Source organism: Monodon monoceros, unplaced genomic scaffold (assembly GCF_005190385.1).
Source record: "Monodon monoceros isolate NGI ecotype Baffin Bay Population unplaced genomic scaffold, NGI_Narwhal_1 Super_Scaffold_18, whole genome shotgun sequence".
NCBI lineage: Eukaryota > Metazoa > Chordata > Mammalia > Artiodactyla > Monodontidae > Monodon > Monodon monoceros.
In genome coordinates, this window is record NW_021703774.1 from 29,302,859 (window position 1) to 29,325,225 (window position 22,367).

The 22,367-nt window shown below is 35.6% G+C and overlaps 1 protein-coding gene across 2 annotated transcripts in view; it reads right to left on the reverse strand.

Annotated features, from left to right (window-relative positions):
* Window positions 1-22,367, reverse strand: part of WDR64 (WD repeat domain 64) — a 146,653-nt gene that overhangs the window by 36,255 nt on the left and 88,031 nt on the right. For both annotated transcript variants that reach the window (XM_029229279.1, XM_029229280.1), the window contains 6 exons: window positions 11,265-11,395; window positions 8,536-8,637; window positions 7,286-7,355; window positions 6,319-6,355; window positions 5,578-5,717; window positions 3,788-3,893 (listed from right to left, as the gene is read on the reverse strand). In XM_029229279.1, the coding sequence (XP_029085112.1) occupies window positions 3,788-3,893; window positions 5,578-5,717; window positions 6,319-6,355; window positions 7,286-7,355; window positions 8,536-8,637; window positions 11,265-11,395 (586 nt within the window). The remainder of the gene's footprint in view (window positions 1-3,787; window positions 3,894-5,577; window positions 5,718-6,318; window positions 6,356-7,285; window positions 7,356-8,535; window positions 8,638-11,264; window positions 11,396-22,367) is intronic.

Here is a 22,367-nt window from a genome sequence, read left to right on the forward strand (position 1 = left end):
TATTTAGTAACATATTGTTTAGCCTCCAAGTGTTTGTGTTTTTTATAGCTTTTTCCCCTTACAGTTGATTTCTAGTCTCATAGCATTGTGGTAGAAAAAGATGCTTGAAATGATTCTAATTTTGTTAAATTTACCAAAGCTTGTTTTGTTACATAGGTCTATATTATTAAAGAAATTAAATCAGTAATTAATAATCTTCCAAAACAGAAAACATCAGGACAACTTGGGTTTAATGGTGAATTCCACCATACATTTAAGGAAGAATATCAATTCTTTACAGTCTCTTTCAGAAGACAGATGCACAGGGAATAGTTATTTACTCATTTTATGAGGCCAGGATTACTATAATACCAAAACCAGACAAAGATATTTCAATAAAAGAAAACTACAGACCAAAATCTCTTATAAATATAGATGCAAAATTCCTCAACAAAATAAGCAATATAAAAAAGTTATATACAATGTCTTAATTGGATTTATCCTAGGTATAGAAGGCTGGTTCAACATTTGAAAATCAGTGAATGCAATTCACCATATCCACAGGCTAAAGAAGAAAAATCATACGATCACATCAATAGATGCAGATAAAACATTTGACAAAATCCAATACACAGTCAAGATTAAAGAAAACCCCTCTCAATCTAGACACAGATTTTGTACCCTTCATACACAAAAAAACTGAAGATGAATCATAGATCTAAATATAAAATGCAAAACTATAGAAGTCCTAGAAGAAAATTTAGATGACCTTAAGTTTGGTAATGACTTTTAGATACAGCACCAAAGGCATGATCTGTGAAGCAAATCATTGATAAGTTGGACTTCATTAAAATTTAAAACTACTGCTCTGCAAAAAGTACCATCAAGGGAACAAGAAGACAAGCCAGGAGAAAATATTTGCAAAGATATATCTGATAAAGGACTTTTATCTAAAATATACAAAGAGCTCTTGAAACTCAAACTCAACAATCAGAAAACAAGTAAGTCTATTAAAAAATAGGCAAAAAAATCTGAGCATACACAACATCGAAGAAGGCAATACATATATGAAAAGATGCTCCACATCTTATGTCATTGTAGAAATGGAAATTAAAGCCGCTATCACTACACACCTCTTAGAATGGCCAATTTCCAAAACACTGACAACATCAAATGCTGGTGGGGATGTGGAGCAACAGGAGCTTTCATTTATTGTTGGTGGGAATGCAAAGTGGTACTGCTACTTTGGAAGACATTTTGGCAGCTTCTTACAAAACTAAACATACTCTTACCAGGAGATCCAGAACTCATGCTCCTTGGTGTTTACCCAAATGAGTTGAAAGTGTATGTCCTCACAAAAACCTGCAGCTAAATATTTATAGCAGCTTTATTCATAATTGCCAAAATTTGAAAGTAACCAAGGTGACCTTCAGTAGGTGAATGGATAAGCTGTAGTGCATTTCAGACAATGGAATATTATTCAGCATTAAAAAGAAATGAGCTATCAAACCATGAAAAGACATGGAGGAACCTTACATGCACATTACTAAGTGAAGGAAGCCAATCTGAAAAGGCTGCATACTGTATGATTTCAACCACATGACATTCTGGAAAAGCCAAAATTGTGGAGAGACATTAAAGATCAGTGATTGCTGGGTTAAGAGAGGAGGGAAGGATAAATAGGCTGGGCACAGGGTTTTTGTAGGATATTGAAACTACTCTGTATGATACTGTAGTGGTGGATACATGTCATTACACATTTGTTGGACTATTATACATTATGGACTTTGGGTGATTATTATGTGTCAGTGTAGGTTCATTGACTGTAACAAATGTATCACTCTGGTGCAGAATGTTGAAAATGGGGGAGGCTGTGTGCAGTGTGGCAGTAGGGGTAAGGTGTATATGAGCACTCTGCAATTTATGCTCAAATTTTCTGTGAACCTAAAACTGATCTAAAAGATAAACCCTGTTTAATAACAACAGAAAAGCAACAACTAATGGTGTCTGAGGATGCCTGATTAAAATAGTGACTCAGTAGCAACCCCCATAAAAGTTCTTCTAGTATCCACCAAAGCACAGATAAAGGAAGCTTAAGGTCAGAATCTAGGAGGTCTTCTTTAATTATAATATATATGAGACTAGATTGGATCCCAAATGCACCCCCACCCTATTTTTCTAGGCCACAGCAAAAACTACAAATCTCAAGAAGTAGATGGCTTACATGATAGAAAAATTGTTCTGGGCAGAGACAAAGAGGGATAACCGTAAAAGAGGTGCATTCTAGGAATTTTGTAGAAAATTTCAAATTTTAGTTCTATGTATTTTGTTAGAAAAGGCTTACCATATAGAAGGTAAAATTTGTGCAAAAATATACAAGCAGGAACACAATTTGCCTGATTTTAGATTTCTCTATTCTGCTATAAACAGAAACAGTGTTTGTGGAAACTATGAAGATTGACAGATAAATAAAAATAAGAAGTCAAGAATAAGATTATCAGAGTATAAAAGGACTGGTGATGAGCAATAAGAAACAGATAAAATAAAGATAACTTTATTCATTTATTTTTATTGAAGTATAGTTGATTTGTGATAGTTTCTGGTGTACAGAAAAGTGATTCAGTTATACATGTATATTCTTTTTCAGATTCTTTTCCATTATAGTTTACTACAAGATATTGAATATAGTTCCCTGTGCTATATAGTAGGACCTTGATGTTTATGTATTTTATATATAGTAGTTTGTATCTCCTGATCTCAAACTCCTAATTTATCCTTCCTCCACCGCTTTCCCCTTTGGTAACCATAAGTTTGTTTTCTATGTCTGTGAGTCTGTTTCTATTTTGTAAATAAGTTCATTTAAATAAAGGTAACTTTAAATAAATATTGTAAACCTACTGGTAATACTGAATGCAAACGTAAACAATTATTTTCTATAATCTCCAGAAGACTCAAATAATTGTTGGTACGAAATAATTTGTTGCAACTTTTGTAAAATAACTTTTGAAATGAAAAAACATTTTTAAAAGAGGAGATGTAAAATTTAAATATTAATGTAATAGCAGTATCTGGATGCAAATCTCAAGATTACATTAGCACATAATAAGTGAAGGAGTGGCTGTGGGAAAAAGAGACAGGTAATGTAGGCTAAGCTTTCTGTTTACGTGGAAAGATGAGGTTTCAGTCTAACTTCTAATAAACTGATTTTTTTAAAACTTAAAAGTAAACACTAGTAAAATTAAAAACTGTATTTACATATGCATGTGCATAAGATTATGCATATACATAATTTTTCAAAGTATTAGAGAGAAGAAAAGAAAACTTAAGCTTAATTCAAAAGACAGAAGAAAGGAAATAGAAAGGAAGCATTAAAAAAAAGAATAGTGTTACATGAAAGAATTAAGACCAACTGTAGTAGTTATAACAATAAATATAAAAAGTCCCCTATTAAGAAAAATAATCTCTTTCTTCTCTAATTCATGACACTGCTCCCTTTAGAATAAAGATTAATGCAACATAACCCTTTTAAGATTAAAAATGAAAACTTTACATTCTTCCCAACATGTAAAGTAAGGGGATGGGTAGTCCTATACCCAATTTAAAGACAGAAGAAATAGATGTCTTACTTTAAATAAAGAGCTAGGAATGAAATAGGTTTTCCTGACATTCATTCATTCTTCTGTTCATTTGGCAGCTTGGGCATCCTTCCTTTTGTCTCAATAAATGTCACATATTTTCCTATATCCATTTTTATACCATGCAGTTTGTTAAGATACCTGTGACCAACTACATAAGAGTAGTGACTTACCCACATTTCCAGTCAGTAGTATCCTGGTACATGAATCAGTATACAGCGATGTCAGAGAAATGGCAGCATGTTTTGTGAAAGGTAGAATATCTTTCAGTAGTCTTCCCTGTATAAAGTATAATAATAAATTCTATAAAATATCAATATTGGAGTTGAGTTTCTCGATAAATAATTTATCCAAAGAACTATGTCTACTAATTGTAACATGATTCTCTTCTTTGTAATAAAAATAATTTGAAATTATCTATAGGGACTTATTTCTTTGAAATTAAATATTCATAAAAATGGAGACTATTATCATAATTATAAGCATTTAGACAGATTATTGTAGATCACCTCTATACCTGAGGGTTGTTTTTGCTCATTTCCCATGACCCTTTTCATGCAGTTCCTCAACCCTTTTCCAGTGACATATTATTCTTTTTTTTTTTTTTTTTTGTGGTACGCGGACCTCTCACCGCCGTGACCTCTCCCGTTGCGGAGCACAGGCTCCGGACGTGCAGGCTCAGCGGCCATGGCTCACGGGCCCAGCAGCTCTGCAGCATGTGGGATCCTCCCGGACCAGGGCATGAACCCGTGTCCCCCGCACCAGCAGGCGGACTCTCAACCACTGCGCCACCAGGGAAGCCCCATATTCTCCTTTTAAATAAACATTCTTTTCAGATTTAAGTGTATCTCACTTATTTTAAGCGAGAATATTGCATTCGTCTCTTCAGAAATATCTAATTTTGAATATTGGCGCAAGATAAGGATTGAAATTTGGCAGAGTGTTTTTTGGCATTTAGTATAAGTCATCACTGGGAGGGACTTTCATATACATTTCTCTACTTGGAGATTAAACATTGAAGCTTAGGAAGAAAAAATTTGAATCTGCCACTTGTTTCCTATGATTTCGTTAGATATAATCTTTTCTCCTTCTATTGCTCTCACACTTTTATTATCTATTTATTGGGGAAGAAAAAAAGCACTGCTCAAATACCAGGATCATCACAGGGAAAATTATTGTTACAATATTTTGTAGCATTTTCAAGCCAAGAGTTTCTCACTAATAAGTTAAGAGTCAACTGATCAACTGGGAGGTTTTATCCAACAGACAGCTATGCTGTTCTGTGTTGTTGGATCTCACTATCTGCCATACAAAACTTGCTGTTTTCTGGGTTTCCCTCTAGAAAGGAGCCTTACAAGTGGTGCTACCTCCCTTGCCTCTCTAAAAATTTCATTGTCGTCATCATCAGTCTACTCAAGATCCTTCCTTCTGTCATTTCTGGACTCCCAATTCAAACCCTGCCCTACTTTCCACCCCCAAATCATTTAAAATCTTTTAGTACATGAAAGTTATTTCTTCACTGTAAAATGTTTAAGGACTCTTAATACTATTGTAATAACGTCGTCCAATAGTTTGGATAACTAAAAGTTTATGTATATTCAACATTTCAGTGTTCTTACATTCTTTAATGATATATTCATCATTTATATTATCTAATATTATTTAAATATCCAGTGAAATATATGGTGGGTTGTATTCATAGCTCAATGTAAAGAAAGATTTGAAATACAGTAGTTGTCTTAGCAGTGTTGATGATTTGATCTTCTGAGTTACAAAACTGACCTATTATAAATTTTGAGTAGTATTTTCAGTGAGTAGGCTGAAAAACTAGGATATTGACTAGAAGATTGAACAATAATAGAATTAGATGCTATACAGAACCTTAGAAGGCTAAGGTTTATTCAATAATCCTTTTTATCTTTCCTATTCTTTGCTGTTGCAGGAAAATAACAGGCCCCATCACCTCCAAGGTCCACAAGCGGAGATGTCCATCCTCATGTGCAGTGACAAGGATAGGTGGTTGAGTATCTGTTAAATTGGTGCTTTCCAGATGTTTTTTGTCCACTGGCTGTCGCTCACCTACCGTGACATCTTTTTGCTCACCTGTTGGAAAATTAGTGAGTTACCAGTGTTTGTTATACTTGGAATTTCAAATTTTATAGAATGTAAAAGAGGAGGCAGGTAAGAAAATAGCAACAAAACAAAACAAAACAAAAAAAACCCCACATTCTTTTGTCTAGAATTTTTTTAATCCCAGAGAACTTCAATCAGGCAGAGAACAAAAAACCATTAACAAATGGAATCCTGTATCACTGGAAAAAACTAAAAGGGCTCATTTTGGATTCTACTGAAAAAGGCTTTGCACTGTACATAGCAGCTAAAACTAGATATACATCCAGTATAAGTCTTACACATTACAAAATGGCTTATGAATCTAGTATAAGTTTTAGGGAAATGGGCTGAAGACTAAGAAGCTCAGTAATATTTTGGATTTTTAAAATCTAGAGTTAGTAGTAACTAACTAACTAGTAACTAAAAGTTATCATCCTAATGGAAATTCTGCTTCTTAGACTATGGAATTCTATAGCACCTTAACATTTAGTCACAAAAAGAATATATGTTAATTAGAAGTATTCTATCACCTAAACTCCCTATTGCAAAGGAATTGTTTTATTATAAGGAAGAGAGGAGATTTCATACCGACCTTTAACCTCACTGTCATGTATGCTCTGTTTGCTTTCCTGAATTCGGGGAGAAAAAGAGATAATATTTCTATGACATTGGAAGGAAATGAGATATACCGGATGAATAGATTTTTTTCATAGTTAAATTTATATCTCTAAGCATTAGGTTTAAAGTTTGTTTTTTTTAAGCATTAGGTTTAAAGTTATTTTTTAATTAATTCTTTGAAAAGATGTATTAAGAGATTTTCATGCTCATAAATAGGGTATTTGTAACACAACCTTTTCCTAGTGGCTCCGGTGTAGCACAATAACGAGAATAGTTAAATACCTAGTTCATGCTGTGTTCTTGGTGTATATGATCTCTAATTCCATTCACAACTATGCCAGTTAGGTTTTATTATTTATTGATGAAGAAACAGAAACTCAGAGATTAAGTGACATCTCTAAAGCTAATCAGATAATAAATGGAGCGCTTGGATTTAAGTGCAAGTCTGTCTGACACACATCTTTACAAGTTTATTTTTTTTCCACTAAGCTAGTGCTTTTAAAATAATTTATGCAGTGAAAACTTTCCTTCAAACAAAATCCTAACTAGAAATGAAATGTGTAAAAATATATAAAATTGGAACTGAGAACACAGTTTGAAAACCATGGCATTACATTACATTATGTAATTACATGCTGTCTCTTCCCTCTGTGAAATGTGTGTAATTGTGTAATACTTTTTAGCAAAAGAGATAGTCTAAAATTATTATTTTATGAACTTAAAAGTAGCCTATGTAATTTATTTTCTTCATGATTATTTGCAGATATAAAAGCCTTGAAAAAATAGGAAAAAAAGATGAAGACAGTTTATACATTGCTTTTTAGGGAAAACAAAAAAGTTTTTACATACATGCAGGGGAGGGACTTATATGCAACAAATCACTATTTTTGAATCAACATTGGGTATAACAGAAAGACATACTCTCCTTATTTCTTGCTTACCTTACTACTCTGTGGACCCTTGCTAGAATCACATTGGGATGAAGAACATATGGAATCCTGACTTGACCTCCTACAAGGAGAGGGAGGAAGCCCAAAGAGGAAAAGTTAAGATAATCTATCATACTCAAAGGGCGCTCTCCTCTGTTTTAATTTCAGGTGATTACTCTTGCCATCATCTGTGCATTCTGGTGTGGATACTGTGGATACTGCCTGGGTGTGGGGAATAAAAATCTGCTCTGTCCCACTGTTAAGGCTAGATTTTGTCTCAGAGGCTCTGACACTGAAATGGTGGGGAGTGGGGTGGCAGTGGGGAGGCCTGGAAAACCTGGTAACTTCTGCTCTACAGTTTTCAATTCTGCTAGAATGGGCTGCAAACTGGCTTAGGGTTCTGGTGCAGATATATATAGATGAGGTCCTAAAAATATTCTCAGAATAAGAACATTTCAAGTCAAGGAGTAGGGAAGGTGTTACATTCTGGCTCACTTCTGGATGATGATAGTACAGAAGCCTTTGATTTCTCTCCAGAGATATGTTTACCATTGCCTATTGTTTACTGAAATCAGAGCTCTCAAGCAAATACAAACAGGAAAATCACCTTTTCTTAAAATTAAAAAAAAAAAATCGGGCTTCCCTGGTGGCACAGTGGTTGAGAGTCCGCCTGCCGATGCAGGGGACGCGGGTTCGTGCCCCGGTCCGGGAGAATCCCACATGTCGCGGAGCGGCTGGGCCCGTGGGCCATGAGCCATGGCCACTGAGCCTGTGCGTCCGGAGCCTGTGCTCCGCAACGGGAAAGGCCGCAACAGTGAGAGGCCCGCGTACCGCAAAAAAAAAAAAAAAATCCCCTGCTCTCTCAGAAATGAAGATTGCTCAGCTATAGTAGATGTCATATGAAAACTGCTGCCATATGATCTTTCATATTTGCCCTATAAATCCTTTTTTCTGCTTTACGTAAGTGCTCATAGAGTTGTCTTTTGGCTACAAATATGGTCAAGTGAGCATTTTCCCTCTCTGCTACTGTTGTAAAGGGAGCTGTGGTAAGGGAAATTAGATCCCCACACAGCAAATTAAATCTTCCTGGGGACCATCCACTTACAAAAACAATAACAGGGAAGAAAGCTGAAGCCAACTAGTCAGCCCAACTATGTCTTCCATCAACTGTACCTTCCTAAATGCTGGGATGAGGAGAACTCTTTTTATATCATCCACATAAGTCCCAGACAGTATTTCTTGATCAATAAGTATTGAGTTACCTTGCACATTCAGGGTTATGAAAGAGAAACAGTATGTCATTAATTCTAAAGCGTTTAGGATCCAAGTCAGGGTCCACAGTGAAGCAATCTTCAGGTCTGTACCTAGGAATAAGCATACATTTACATGATAAAAATTTACAAAGGTGGTAATTTACATTACTATATCATATATCCCATGCAGAACTAATCAACTCCTGAAATGTTCATTGAATATGGAGAGAAAACCCAGAGGTATAGCATTTGAACATACTTTCCTTAATAAGGTTCTGTATAACATGATCTTTTAGTGCTTAGAAGTCTTTTAAGTCAATTAGCTTGTCTATTTTTTCAACCTATAGTTCACAGAGTGAGCTCATATAACTTCCTGGTAGTTTCATACAGTTTAAAGAATAGATTTCTACTCTTTGAATAAGTAGAGTGAGAAATTTGAATAAAATGTAGTTACTACCTTCAAGTAGCTTATAATTAAGTGGAGAAGAAAAGCAGGTAATTTGATGATCACACTATTCTTGCTGCTTGAGTCTCCCATTAGCCCAGATTCCCAAGAACACCTTCCTAGGCCATTTCCTGGGAGCAGAGTGATGGCCTTCCACTGCCTGTCCTGGCACTTCATGGTAGGCTTTTAAGCCACACTTGACATTCCTTATAGCAAATAGACCTTGTAGCAAACTGTTCTTTTTCCTTTAGTGGAAATTGCCTCTGCTAATTTGGACAGATAAGTGATGAAGGACCTCCTGGAGAGTGAACCAAGCTCAAAAGAGGAGCCTGCAAGTTTGATGACTTGTTGAGCTCCAAATTTTTACATATTTCTGCTCTGCAGGTAAACTGAATAGTGAAGTGGACTATTCGTTAGCAACAACAATTTCTAGTTTGCACCCAAAAGAAGGCATGGGGCTTTGAACAGAAAGAGAAAGCTTATTTCTCCTGACTGGTGAAGGGATCTTAAAGCAAAGTTTGAGGTAGAGGTAGAGATGGCCCCCACCAGGAATATGGAAATCATGTTCAACTTTAGAGTCTTTAAACTAGGCCTAAATTACCTTGGACAGTTCTGTGTTAAATTATATGCTATGTGAAATACTCCAGTGATTCTAAGTCAATTGTTTTTGTATAATCATCTTGTTATAGGAAGAGGACACTGTGTATGACCCATTACCGTCAGTTATTTTTCTTTGATTGGGTATTGGATTTGCATGCATCCCTTGGTAAAATGCTTAGCACTTCAACAAGGAAGATCTTTACCTTTGAATTGGGAATATTCTCAGGGGAGCTGCCCTCTCTTTTAAGCTGTGGCAGTAGGACTATTGTCTCTGCCTTTTTAGTCTATATGTTTTCCCTAAGTAGTGAGTCATACACAAGCTGACACAATGTGAGAACTGAATTAATAAGAAGGTGAGGAATTGTGCAGTGTATATTGATATAGGAATAAAATGACAAGTATACAGTCTGTGAGAAAAGCCTAAGGGCAAGGGTTGAAGGGAAGGAGCTGAAGGATGACAGGAATTCTAGCAGCAGGGCCTAGTAGAACCTGAGCTGAGGTACAGAGGAGGGGTCTTCTGAAACAGATACTTCAGCTAAAGGTTCAAAGGAAAATATACCCAGAATCAAAAAGGAAAGGGCTATTTCCTCCCAAAACTTGGTTGAAAATGAAAACTCTGACATAGACTGGAAAGGGTCATGGAGTCCAGGTAAATGTATGCAAGGTACTATAGCTAGACAGAGATTTCTTTTGCTTTTTTTTCTTCTTTTCCCTTGTCCTATTTGACTCTCTTCTCTCCTCCTTTTATACCTCTTTCCTTCCCCCAAATGCTTAGATAGAATTGATTTTCTTTTTAATTCATCGTTAAAGTTCTTGGCTATCTTGTACCTCAAAGTACAATTTTACAAACTGTCTTGACATAAGGTGTTCATACATGGCCCTTGCTTAGAGCCCAATTACACAACTGGGGAAAGCATATTATTTATAATCCATCCATAACAAATAATACAATGTTACATTATTTTCTTTATAACCAATGGTAAGGACATTTAGAAAAGGATTGCAAGGGGAGGGTAAAGTTTGTGGAACAGAGCAAATCTAATTGGTTGAGATGTAGAATTACATATGTCATGCCCTTGTTAATATTGACCTGTAGTAATGTGTTGGGGTGGTGAATAAGAAGGAAAACCCCTCTTGAATACTTCTCACCATTTGACTTTGGTGACTGAGTAGATAGTGGTGTCAATGGGAATACAGGAAAAGATGTTTTGGGGGAGGGTAGATTGGGAAGAAGATTTGGGCATGTGGGACTTTAAGGGTCTTGTTGGAAATCCAGATGGTGTAATTGCCAGTAGGCAATTGGATATGTGTGCTTGAAGCTATGAGATTATTATTTAAAATTATTATGTATTTAAGTATTTGTTAAGGTTATGAATTTGAACAAGATTATACATGGAAAGCATGTACATACTCTAGTACATACTCAAGAAGAGTAAATGTAAAAGCACTTGGGAATACATATACTTAAGATTCACTTTATTCATATCATTCTGGGATTTAGACACTTAAAACATAGTCTCCTCGTGAGCATAACCTCCAGGAAAGCCTCCTTGAGAGAGTTATCATCCCTTTCATTTATTGCTTTATTTTTTTAAGTATTTATATTTTTAAGTATTGAATGTTACTCTGGCTTTTCTGCAGCTCAACTTTTTATGGAAATGATTATATTATTTAAGGAAACAATGCAACTCACACTTCTTTGACAGTAGATGTTACAAAATTCCATAAGATGATCACACCATTTAAGGTTCCGGCAGCTATCAAATTATATCCTTCTACTTGTAATAGATCGATGCAGTTCATTTCCATACTGATGGCAGGATTCTGAAGAAGGAAGGAAACAGACTCAATGACCATAATGAAAACAGTATCTAAGCACAGTACAAACACAATGTGCATACTTTATTATTCTGTCATTAACTTAAAACAAAAAATATATATATTTAAATTCTAAAGCATGAAAGTTAGTAAAAGCTAAATTCTTTTGACATAAAATATTTCAATTTGTAGAATTTATTGAAACAACAAAAATATAGTCTCCTTCTCTACTGTCTTCTTCCTTCAGCGGTAACTACCAACCATTAAATTACCTTCCCCGCTTTCTCTCCTCTTCAAACTTCTTGAAAGAATATTCTATATTAGCTGTTTTAACTTACCTTCCTTTCACCCATCGTCTGACTTCTGCTCCATGCCACTCTATGAAAGCTTTTTCTAATTATCACTAAAGACTTTCTACTGCCAGTGCTATTTGATACTTTTCAATTGTCTTGCCTCAAGTACTTTTTTGGTACCTACTATGTTAGGTTCTTGGAATATATAGTCAAGCAGAATGTCGGTGACCTGGCAAAACTTATAATACAATTCAAGCATTCAGATAAAGTATTGATTACTGTACAGTTTTTTTTGGAGAGTTATGTTTTATTTGACAGACATACTGAGGACTTCAAGTCCAGGAGGCAACATCTCAAGTAACCCTGAGAAAACTGCTACAAGGAAGTGAGGGGAGAGCTAGGATATATAGGAGTTTTCCAACAAAGAGCAACAAAAGATTACTGTTAATAGAAGAAAACTAGATATCTCAATTTAAAGAATTTAGTGCTTTTCTATATGTGGGAAGATGCAAGAGTCTGGACTCACTGAGATCATTCCTTTGATATACACCTCAGCTACCTGGGGCCACTATCCAGTGTTTTTACATCCTGAGTTTCCTCAGGGCTCAACTTCAAGAGTGGCTGTAGTCTGATGCCTGCTAGATGGCAAGTATTCTTTGTTCCCTTCCTGAGTTCCCTCAGGACCAACCAGCTCACCATCAGAGATGACTGCAATTATTGATGACTGTGATATATTTTTTACTGATATGGCAGGACATATTTGATTTCTTAGTTCCTCCTCTTGGTCTGAAATTTGAGCGATACTTGGGAGACATTTCATGACCAATTTTTGTCCCACAGTGCTCAGAGTTTCTTCCCAGATCAGGCAAAAAATTTGTTGATATGTCACTCCAGGTGCTAATTTCTGGATTAGGCCCTGTTGATAATTAACAGATTCTCTGGATCCTCTGTCTTACTAGTCTATTATGATTCATGAAATGTTTTACCTTGTTGCTTCTTCCTATACCTAGAATCACACTATTACTAGGTCCATCCACATCTCTACAAATGACCCAATTTCATTCCTTTTTATGGCTGAGTAATATTTCATTGTGTATATGTACCACATCTTCCTTATCCATTCATCTGTCATTGGGCATTTAGGTTGCTTCCATGACCTGGCTATTGTAAAGAGTGCTGCAATGAACATTGGGGTGCATGTTTCTTTCTGAATTATGGTTTTCTCTGGGTATATGCCCAGGAGTTGGATTGATGGGTCATATGGTAATTCTATTTTTAGCTTTTTAAAAAACCTCCATACTGTTCTCCATAGGAGCTGTATCAATTTACATTCCCACCAACAGTGCAAGAGGGTTCCCTTTTCTCCACACCCTCTCCAGCATTTGCTGTTTGTAGATTTTCTGATGATGGCCATTCTGACCAGTGTGAGGTGATACCTCATTGTAGTTTTGATTTGCATTTCTCTAACAATTACAATTACTTTATGAGTCGTAAATGTGATCTATGTCCTCAAGATGTTTAGCTAACATCATCAATTTTGTTGGAGGCCTGGTGACAGTAAGAGACAACAACCTTATAAAATAGACAGGATATAAGTAATACAGCTAGTAACATTGATAAAGTCAATAGTGCAACAGGGAGACACAAAGCATAAACAACTTGGAAACAAAGAACAAATTAAAACAATTTTTATAATGCAGTTGCAATAAACCATCAAGTTCACAAGAGAGCCACTTGGAGAAGCCAAATTCTGGATTAATCAGGTAGAGAGAAAAAGTTAAATGTTTCATCTTTGTTTACAAAGGTATACTTTATCAACTTGTTGTAAGACATAGCATAAGAAGAAAGATTTTTTTGGAAAACAAAAATTAAAGCTAGTATATTTTACAAAAAGTCATAAAGTTATAAACCATAATTTTTAGTTCATTTGGTCCCATGAAATTAATTTCTGTTGATCTGGATGAAGTCATCAGATTTTCCATTAGAGTTTTGTCATTTGTTCCTCAGTTCAGTGGTGTTATCTAAAGGCTATCAGAGACTTATATTTGTTTAAAACAAGTCCTTTTTATGAGTCTTCTTGAAGATCCTCATTTTTGTAAAAGCATCAGAGTAAAATAATGATTGTCTATAAAAGACAAAACTTAAAATAACATGGTTAAAGATTTGAATACAATGCAATTGGCAAGAAACTTGGATATTTCTGTGACATATAACATTTTAAGATAATCACTAGAATTATGACTGATAACATATCAGAGCATATCAGATTTTAGGAATTTAATATAAATTTTGGAATATGTGTATTAATGACATTTATCCATACATTATAAGCTAAGGTTCATCTCCAATCACTTGGCAATGTTCTTTAAGTAATTTAACATACCAAATAAACTTAATTAGTTTAATATTTCTCTCAGAGATATCTCAGGGTTCCTTCAAAGCCCTTTGAAGCAACCCAGGGTCAGCTGGAGGCTAAAAGAACTTTAGTTTGAGTTTGATATTTAGGAAGTTTGTTAAAAATATAAAAAAGGTTTTAAAATGCAACAGGATCATAGGTCACTGCAAAACAATACTTATTCATTTAACCAAAGTCACAAAAATATTAAAAACAAAACAAAACGAAACAAATACAGATCACTTAAGGGCACAGAAACTCACACAATGTTATCAAAAAGGAGCACTCTAAGAAATTTTTTCAAATTCCAGTCTTGTACTAGCTTACTTAACAACAAAATCCATTAACTTTATTAACTTCAGTCTAAAATTAGTTAATCCTGAACATGCATAAAACTTCAGAGTTCCTTTCCATAATCTCTCATCACTTTCTGTATCCATATTTGTTCATCCCTTATCTTTCCATCCAAAAACAACTAGCTCTAAGACATACTTTCCCCCAATAAAATGTAATTCCATTCCTCATAACTTCTTTTCTGAACACACACATTCTACTTTCCTACAGTATACTGGAATGTTTCCTTATTATTCCTATTCACTTTAATTACATGTTTAAATGAGAATCCTCAACTCTTAAAAACCTTAATTTCTAGTGAAAACTAAGAAGTAAGCAATTATGAACTGTATTTTACGTTAGCATTCTGTAGATTGGTAAACATAATACCAGTGATAATTTCTTAAAAAACATTTGTTTTCTTATAGAGAACAACTCAGGGTGGCACCAAACATATTTATTTATAGTCCTAAATACCTTTAGTTTCTCTGTTTAGTAATTGATGTCTCAGTATCTTATGTTATTTGGGAATCACCTAGCTATTTAATAAACTTCCATCACTTAAATTAAGCAATACTAGAACTTTGTTACCAAATATCTGGAGAGATCACTTTAAGTAGACATTTCTAAAATATTATTATTTTTAAAGTTAACCAAAAAGCTTTTTATCTCAGTTAAATTTACTACAAAGTTTCATCATATCAAGTTATTTTTCTTGTAATAGATATAATAAGGTCTTATATGACTTCTATTAAACCTAGGCACAATAAAATATTATACTTAATGTTGATGACTCTAAAGACATGTCTATTAGATCAACAGATTTTAACTTTAATACCAGGTATCAACTTAATATTGAATATTTCCCAGTTCACAGGAACCTGAAAGTCATTTTAGCCAGTTTCTTTCCTATTTAATTTGTATGTGCTTAGTTTAAAATTGAGCTCTTTATAAGTTCAATTCTGAAAATACCTTCCAGAGGTAGAGCTATCTCATATGTATAAAGTGTACACAGATATATAAACAGGCAAAGCTAGAGATCTCATGGCTTCACTAAAAAATAAATAAATAAAAAAACAGTTATGAATCAGGTATTACAATATAAACTTACTAGTTTACAAAGAACAGTTGGAAGACATTAAAGTTGTTTGCTCAGATGACTAAGGCTTTACTATTTGTAAAGTTTGGTTTGAATTTTAAAACTGGCACTTTGTCATTTTTTTCCCCTTGGTGTCAGGTTCTGCCTGATTGAGCTAATTAGGCTCAGTCTCAGCTCCTTGTGACTTGAATTTACATTCTGGTTTGTAAAGATTTGCAAGAGAAAGACAGTTGCTTTTAATTCCCCAAAGAACAGGTCTGTCACCTAATGGATACTAAAAGATTGACTTGCCCAGCTATATTTTATATCAGTGAGAAGATTTGTAACTAAACTGAAATTTATGAGCTCTATGTTCTAGAACATTAGAGTTTAGTTTATCATACATTCAAAAGCTTGTATAAGGCATTCAGCAAAGACCTTCTTTCTGAGTTTACAAGTTAAACCCAGAGCAAAATCACTATTTTTATTTTTATTAGCCCTTGAATGTTAGTTTCCAGGCTTTACTTTTTGTATGGCTCAGGTACCCCTATCGGTTTCCTTTAATATGTTCAATTAATATTTCCTGAGGGGCAGATCTATACGCCTTGTCTTATAATACTGATAGGGACAGAGTAAAGGGACAGACTAGGTGATTAAATAGTTAATCCCACTAGGGGATTGTAAGTAAAGAAAAAATATGGGGGACCCCTGTAAGTTGATGATCACTCAAGAAAGTAGGTTTGCTTAACCACAAAACCAATCAGGCTTGCTTAGCAACAAAACCATGCAGCAGAAGCATGAGACATGCCCCAAAACAATAAAACAATTGTGGCATGAGACCCACATCTTGCCCAGCAAGCTCAGTAAGTTAATAATCCTTGGGACGTGTTCTCTACACACGTGAAAAACAATAATTTATGGAAAGGTGACATTTCAAAGTGAAAGACCCTCATTGTACTGAGACATGGAATAATTTTTCCATAGTGCCATGAAAGTCCCAGCTTGACCATATAGGGACAAGAAAACTCCCCTGCCCAACTTGGAGGAGGAGCTGATGATGGAAGCTTGATGTCTACTCAAGAATGAGGAATAAGTTGGTCTTTTCCCCCTCGCCATTTTTCCTTTGATTATAAAACTGTAGCCCACTATGTTCTCGGGGGAAGCACCCTCTCACCCACCCACTTGTAAGCCTCACAAGCTTCCTATGCTAATAAATCACTTCTTATCTATCACTTTGCCTCTCACTGAATTCTTTCTGCACTGAATCATAAGGAACTGGAGCTCTTCAGAGCCCCCTGAAACACAACCTAGTGATTCAATACCACACAGAGGAAGAATTCCCCAGTGAAACGTGCCTATCCTGCAATATAATTAAACAAAGAGACATAACCATCTTATATAAAGCCCATTTAAATATATCAATTTTATACACTTTCATCTCAATTCTGTCACTTTTTATACCTTTAGTTTTCATTAGGATCCAATCAACAAACTTTGATCTTACAGGAGGTGTTCTAGAAGTTTTTCTTTCTTTTTATTCCCTGCCCATTTAATCTATTTTTATATAAAAGGCTCTGGGATCCCCAGAGAGGGTTGAGCCAAGGAACTCAGGTGTTTTGGCCCAACTGTTGCCCCAAATACTTGCTGGTCAGATATCTCAGTGTAAATTTTTTTCAGCTCTTAATATATGTATATTTTAAACTGGGGTAAGTAGACTTGTTGGCTTTTAATGTTGAGGACCTGTAGGGAGTCCTTTTTGGCCCATTTAACCTTAGGTAATCACATAAATATTCATTTTATTTATCCCATTTTAAATAACTATCTAAAGATTTCTTTATTCATTTGAGATGTCTTTTTAAAAATTTCTACCTTGCTGGAAAAAGTATCTAGACTTTCTTACATGTTCTTTTCCTGTTAACATTAATTTATTCCAATGTTTTTATTAACATCTGTAAGAGCTATTGAGAGGAAGCAAAGACCACAAATAAAGCTTCCCAAATCTGTTTTTCTTTGTTTGATCCAAGCTAAGGAAGTTCTTAGGTTGACCATTAGATATATTTCTTTTTTCCACCTTTAATTTGATTTTTGTTTTTATAAGTACCAATAACACAGCTGTTTATAATGAGAGCACTCTAGAAAATCTGCCAATTTAGAAGTTTCTCCAATTTAAAGGATCCATCATTTGGCCATTAATGAAATATTTTAATAGTGATTCAAACCAATAAGATGCAAGAGGCTTCCCTATAAGAGAGTGGAGAAAGATGTCACCTAAGTAAGATCCAGAAAGTTTACTCTCAAAAATAGTATGGCAGAGGTCAGGTTTTCAAACACACACACACACACACACACACACACACACACAATGCTCTAGGAAGATCAGCTAGAACATTTATATCTCCAAGATACAGAAAGAGAAATGTAAGTTCCCTCTAGAAGGGCTTTGTTTAAAGTCAGAACTCTGAAAAGATACTTTTAACAAGCCAGCTTTTTAAACTTAACTTCATATGCCATAAAAGAGCCCCCTTATTTTTAGAGTAAGATTTCCTTTAATTCCCAATTAAGTAAGTACTTGTAAGTTTTGTACATACATAAACCTGGCTGGGGGTATTAGTTGGAGGCTGGCAATCTGTCGTCCTTTTTCTTTTGTTCTGAAAGCTTTATTTCCCATTCTGAGGTGAATTTGTTGAAATAAAAATTGCTAGTGATGATCATGTGCAATGTGATGATTGTGATGATCATGTGGTGGGCCAGTTGCTGCTTGAGATCTTAACTCCTATAGGCTTTTGCCCCAGAGTTGTTTCAGCCCCCTCTTACCTTTCTCAGGTTCTCCTGGTGGCATGTAAGACCACCATGGGTGCTCAGATCACGGGATGGTCAGTTCTTATTCACATCCCGGGTTGAGTAGGTTGTTAATCAAATTAGTGGGTTTCCCTATAGGACAGCTGCATGGTCTTGCCTCCACCATTCCTGCAAGTTTCTCACTCATCTGAGAAAGCTGTTGCTGGCCAGGAGGAGACAGTCTGTTCTTCAGAGCTCAGAAGCTCTCATAAGATTTCTGTTTTATTTCAACACACTCTATTAAGGTAGCCAATTCAAGGAAAAATGACAGGTCAGTCTTCCCCCTAATTACTCAGTCCAGTCCAACCTTACTCAGTGTTTAACCGAGCAACGTCTTCCCAGTCTTTAAACTGAGGATAAACCACTCAGTGTCTAAACTGAGCAAAAATCTTCCCAGTGCCTTTTACACTGAGGGTAACCCAGGTACCTCTTCTTGAAACTGAGTTTCAAGGGTAACCTACTACTCCAAAGAGGAGTTTAACACCACCGAATAAAACTTAGGATCATCAACCAATAACGGGAGAGCCTAGAACCAGGAGATGCTCATCCGAATTCGTCTGGACTCCCCGAGGATGCAAATAGGCATGAGGTCTCTGCTGGTACCAAGGCTCCAGATCCTCGTAGAGTTCAGGTGAAGGAAAGAAATCAGCTCTGGGTCCCTTATCCATGGTCACCATAAATGTCGACTAAAACAATATAGACACAACCTAAAAGTTGAGAGCTATGTTTTATTTGGTGGACATACTGAGGACTTCAAGCCTGGGAGGCAGCATCTCAAGTAATCCTGAAAAAACTGCTCCTGATTACTGTACAATTTGGAAGTGCTATATCAGAGATATAGGCAAGACTTGGGAACATCTAAATAAGATTAGAGGTCTATTCTTATCACTGTCAATTGCTCTCTCTTTCCTGAAACTTCTTACTCTCTTGACATGCTTGGCACTGGACTTTCTTGGTTTTGCTTGTGTCTATATGATCCTTTATTTTCTGTTTCTAACTCAGTACCTTCTTACTCTACCAACATTTTAAATATTTATATCCTTAGGGTCTACCTCCAGCCCATTTTCTTTTTCTTTTTTCTAACTCTCTCTGGGCAATCTCATCCTCTTATGTTTTAATAATCATTCTCTTACGTTAATGACCTAATAATCTAGTCCAGTCCTCTCCCACAAGCTTCAGGCTTACTTAGAAATTTTACAAGTATCTCAAAGTTAATATGTCTAAGTTAACACCTTCTTTAAGCATGTTCCTTCATTCTATTCTGTATCTTATTGGGTAGCACAACTTCCTAATTCATCATGCAAGTTAGAAATCTTGGAGCTGTATTGATTCCTGTTTTTCTCTCAGGACCTTCTCCTGACTGCATGGTATCCATCACTAACAAATCAGTTGCAAGTTCTGCTACTTTTATCACCTAAATATTTTTGGAAACCTCTCCTTCTACCATCCCCACTATCATGGTCTTATATCTTTTAACTAAAATTGTACCTTATTACCTGAATCTTCTGCCTTTAGTCTTGTCCATTTGAATCTGCCATTAAAGCAGCATCAAAGCTGCTACCACAACACAAATCTGATCATGACGTTTCTCATTTAAAGCCTTTCAATTGTTTTCCATTTCTTATAGGATATTCAATCTCCTTAATAACACTGAGAATGATCCAGGCTCTACCTCTCTGTCTGTCTCCATCTTCTACCACTTATTTCAGGCACACTGAAATACTTGTAGCTATCCCTAGAAAACCATGCAATTTCTTACCTCTGTGATTTTTTAAATTTATATTTTTATTGAAGTATAGTTGAATTACAATGTTGTGTTAATTACTGCTGTACAGCAAAGGGACTGTACACTTTAGGGTCTTTGCTGCTTACTGATTTTCTGTCTGGAAGATCTGTCCATTGAAGTCAGCATTAAAGTCAACTACTATTATTGTATTCCTGTCAATTTCTCCCTTTATCTCTGTTAGTATTTATTTTATGTATTTAGGTGCTCCTATACTGCGTGCCTATATGTTGAGTGTGATATCCTCTTCTTGCATTGATCTTTCTTTGTCTTTCTTTAGGGCTTTTTAAAAAAACTGAAGTATAGTTGATTTACAATGTTGTGTTAGTTTCTGGTGTACAGCAAAGTGATATATATATATATATTCTTTTTCATATTCTTTTCCATTATGGTTTATCACAGGATATTGAATATAGTTCCCTGTGCTATACAGTAGGACCTTGTTTTTCTGTTTTGTTTTTGTTTTTGCGGTACGCGGGCCTCTCACTCTTGTGGCCTCTCCCGTTGCAGAGCACAGGCTCTGGACGCGCAGGCTCAGCGGCCATGGCTCACGGGCCCAGCAGCTCCGTGGCATGTGGGATCCTCCCAGACTGGGGCGCGAACCCATGTCCCCTGCATCGGCAGGCGGACTCTCAACCACTGCCCCACAAGGGAAGCCCCAGGACCTTGTTTTTTATATATTCTATATATAATATAGAATGCATCTGCTAATCCCAAACTCCCACCCAATCCTCTCCCACTCCCCTTCCCCTTGGCAACTACCAGTCTAGTTTCTATGCCCCTGATTATGTTTCTGTTTCATACAAAGTTTCATTTGTGTCAATATAGATTCCACATATAAGTGATGCCATATGGTATTTGTCTTTTTCTGACTTACTTCACCTAGTATGATAATCTCTAGTTGCATCCATGTTGCTGCAAAAGGCATTACTTCATTCTTTTTAATGGCTGAGTAATATTCCATTGTGTATATGTACCACATCTTCTTTATCCATTCATCTGTCAATGGACATTTAGGTTGTTTCCATGTCTTGGCTCTTGTAAACAGTGCTGCAGTGAACATTGGAGTGCATGTATTTTTTTGAATTATAGTTTTGTCTGGACATATGCCCAAGAGTGGGATTGCTGGATCATATGGTAATTCTATTTTCAGTTTTCTGAGGAACCTCCATACTGTTTTCCACAGTGGCTGTACCAACTTACATTCCCACCAACATTGTAGGAGGGTTCCCTTTTCTCCACACCCTCTCCAGCATTTGTTTTTTGTAGATTTTTTAATGAGGGCCATTCTGACTGGCATGAGGTGGTACCTCATTGTAGTTTCAATTTGCATTTCTCTAATTATTAGCAATGTTGAGCATCTTTTCATGTGCCTATTGGCCATTTGTATGTCTTCTTTGGAGAAATGTCTATTAAAGTCTTCTACCCATTTTTTGATTTTTTTTTTATATTGACCTGTATGAGCTGTTTGTATATTTTGGGAATTAAGCCCTTATCAGTTTCATCATTTTCAAATACTTTCTCCTATTCTGTAGGTTGTCTTTTCATTTTGTTTGTGGTTTCCTTTGCTGTGCAAAAGCTTGTAAGTTTGATTAGGTCCCATTAGTTTACTTTCACTTTTTTTTTCTGTTGCCTTGGGAGACTGACCTAAGAAAACATTGTTATGATTTATGTAAGAGAATGTTTTGCTTATGTTCTCTTCTAGGAGCTTTATGGTGTCATGTCTTATATGTTTAAGTCTTTAAGCCATTTTGAGTTTATTTTTGTGAATGGTGAGAGGGTATGTTCTAAGGTCATTGATTTACATGTGGCTGTCCAACTTTCCCAACACCACTTGCTGAAGAGACTATCTTTATCCATTGTATATTCTTGCCTTCTTTGTTGAAGATTAATTGACCGTAGGTGAGTGGGTTTATTTCTGGGCTCTCTATTCTGTTCCACTGATCCATATGTCTGTTTTTCTGCCAATAGCACTTTGTTTTGATTACAGTAGCATTGTAGTATTGTCTGAAGTCTTCGATGGTTATGCCTCCTGCTATATTCTTTTTCTTCAGGATTGCTTTGGCTATTCTGGGTCTTTTATGGTACATGAATTTTAGGATTATTTGTTCTAGTTCTGTGAAACATGTCACGGGTAATTTGGTAAGGATAACATTAAATCTGTAGATTGCTTTGGGTAGTATGGCCATTTTAACAATATTAATTCTTCCAATCCAAGAACATGGAATATATTTCCATTTCTCTGAATCCTCTTTTAT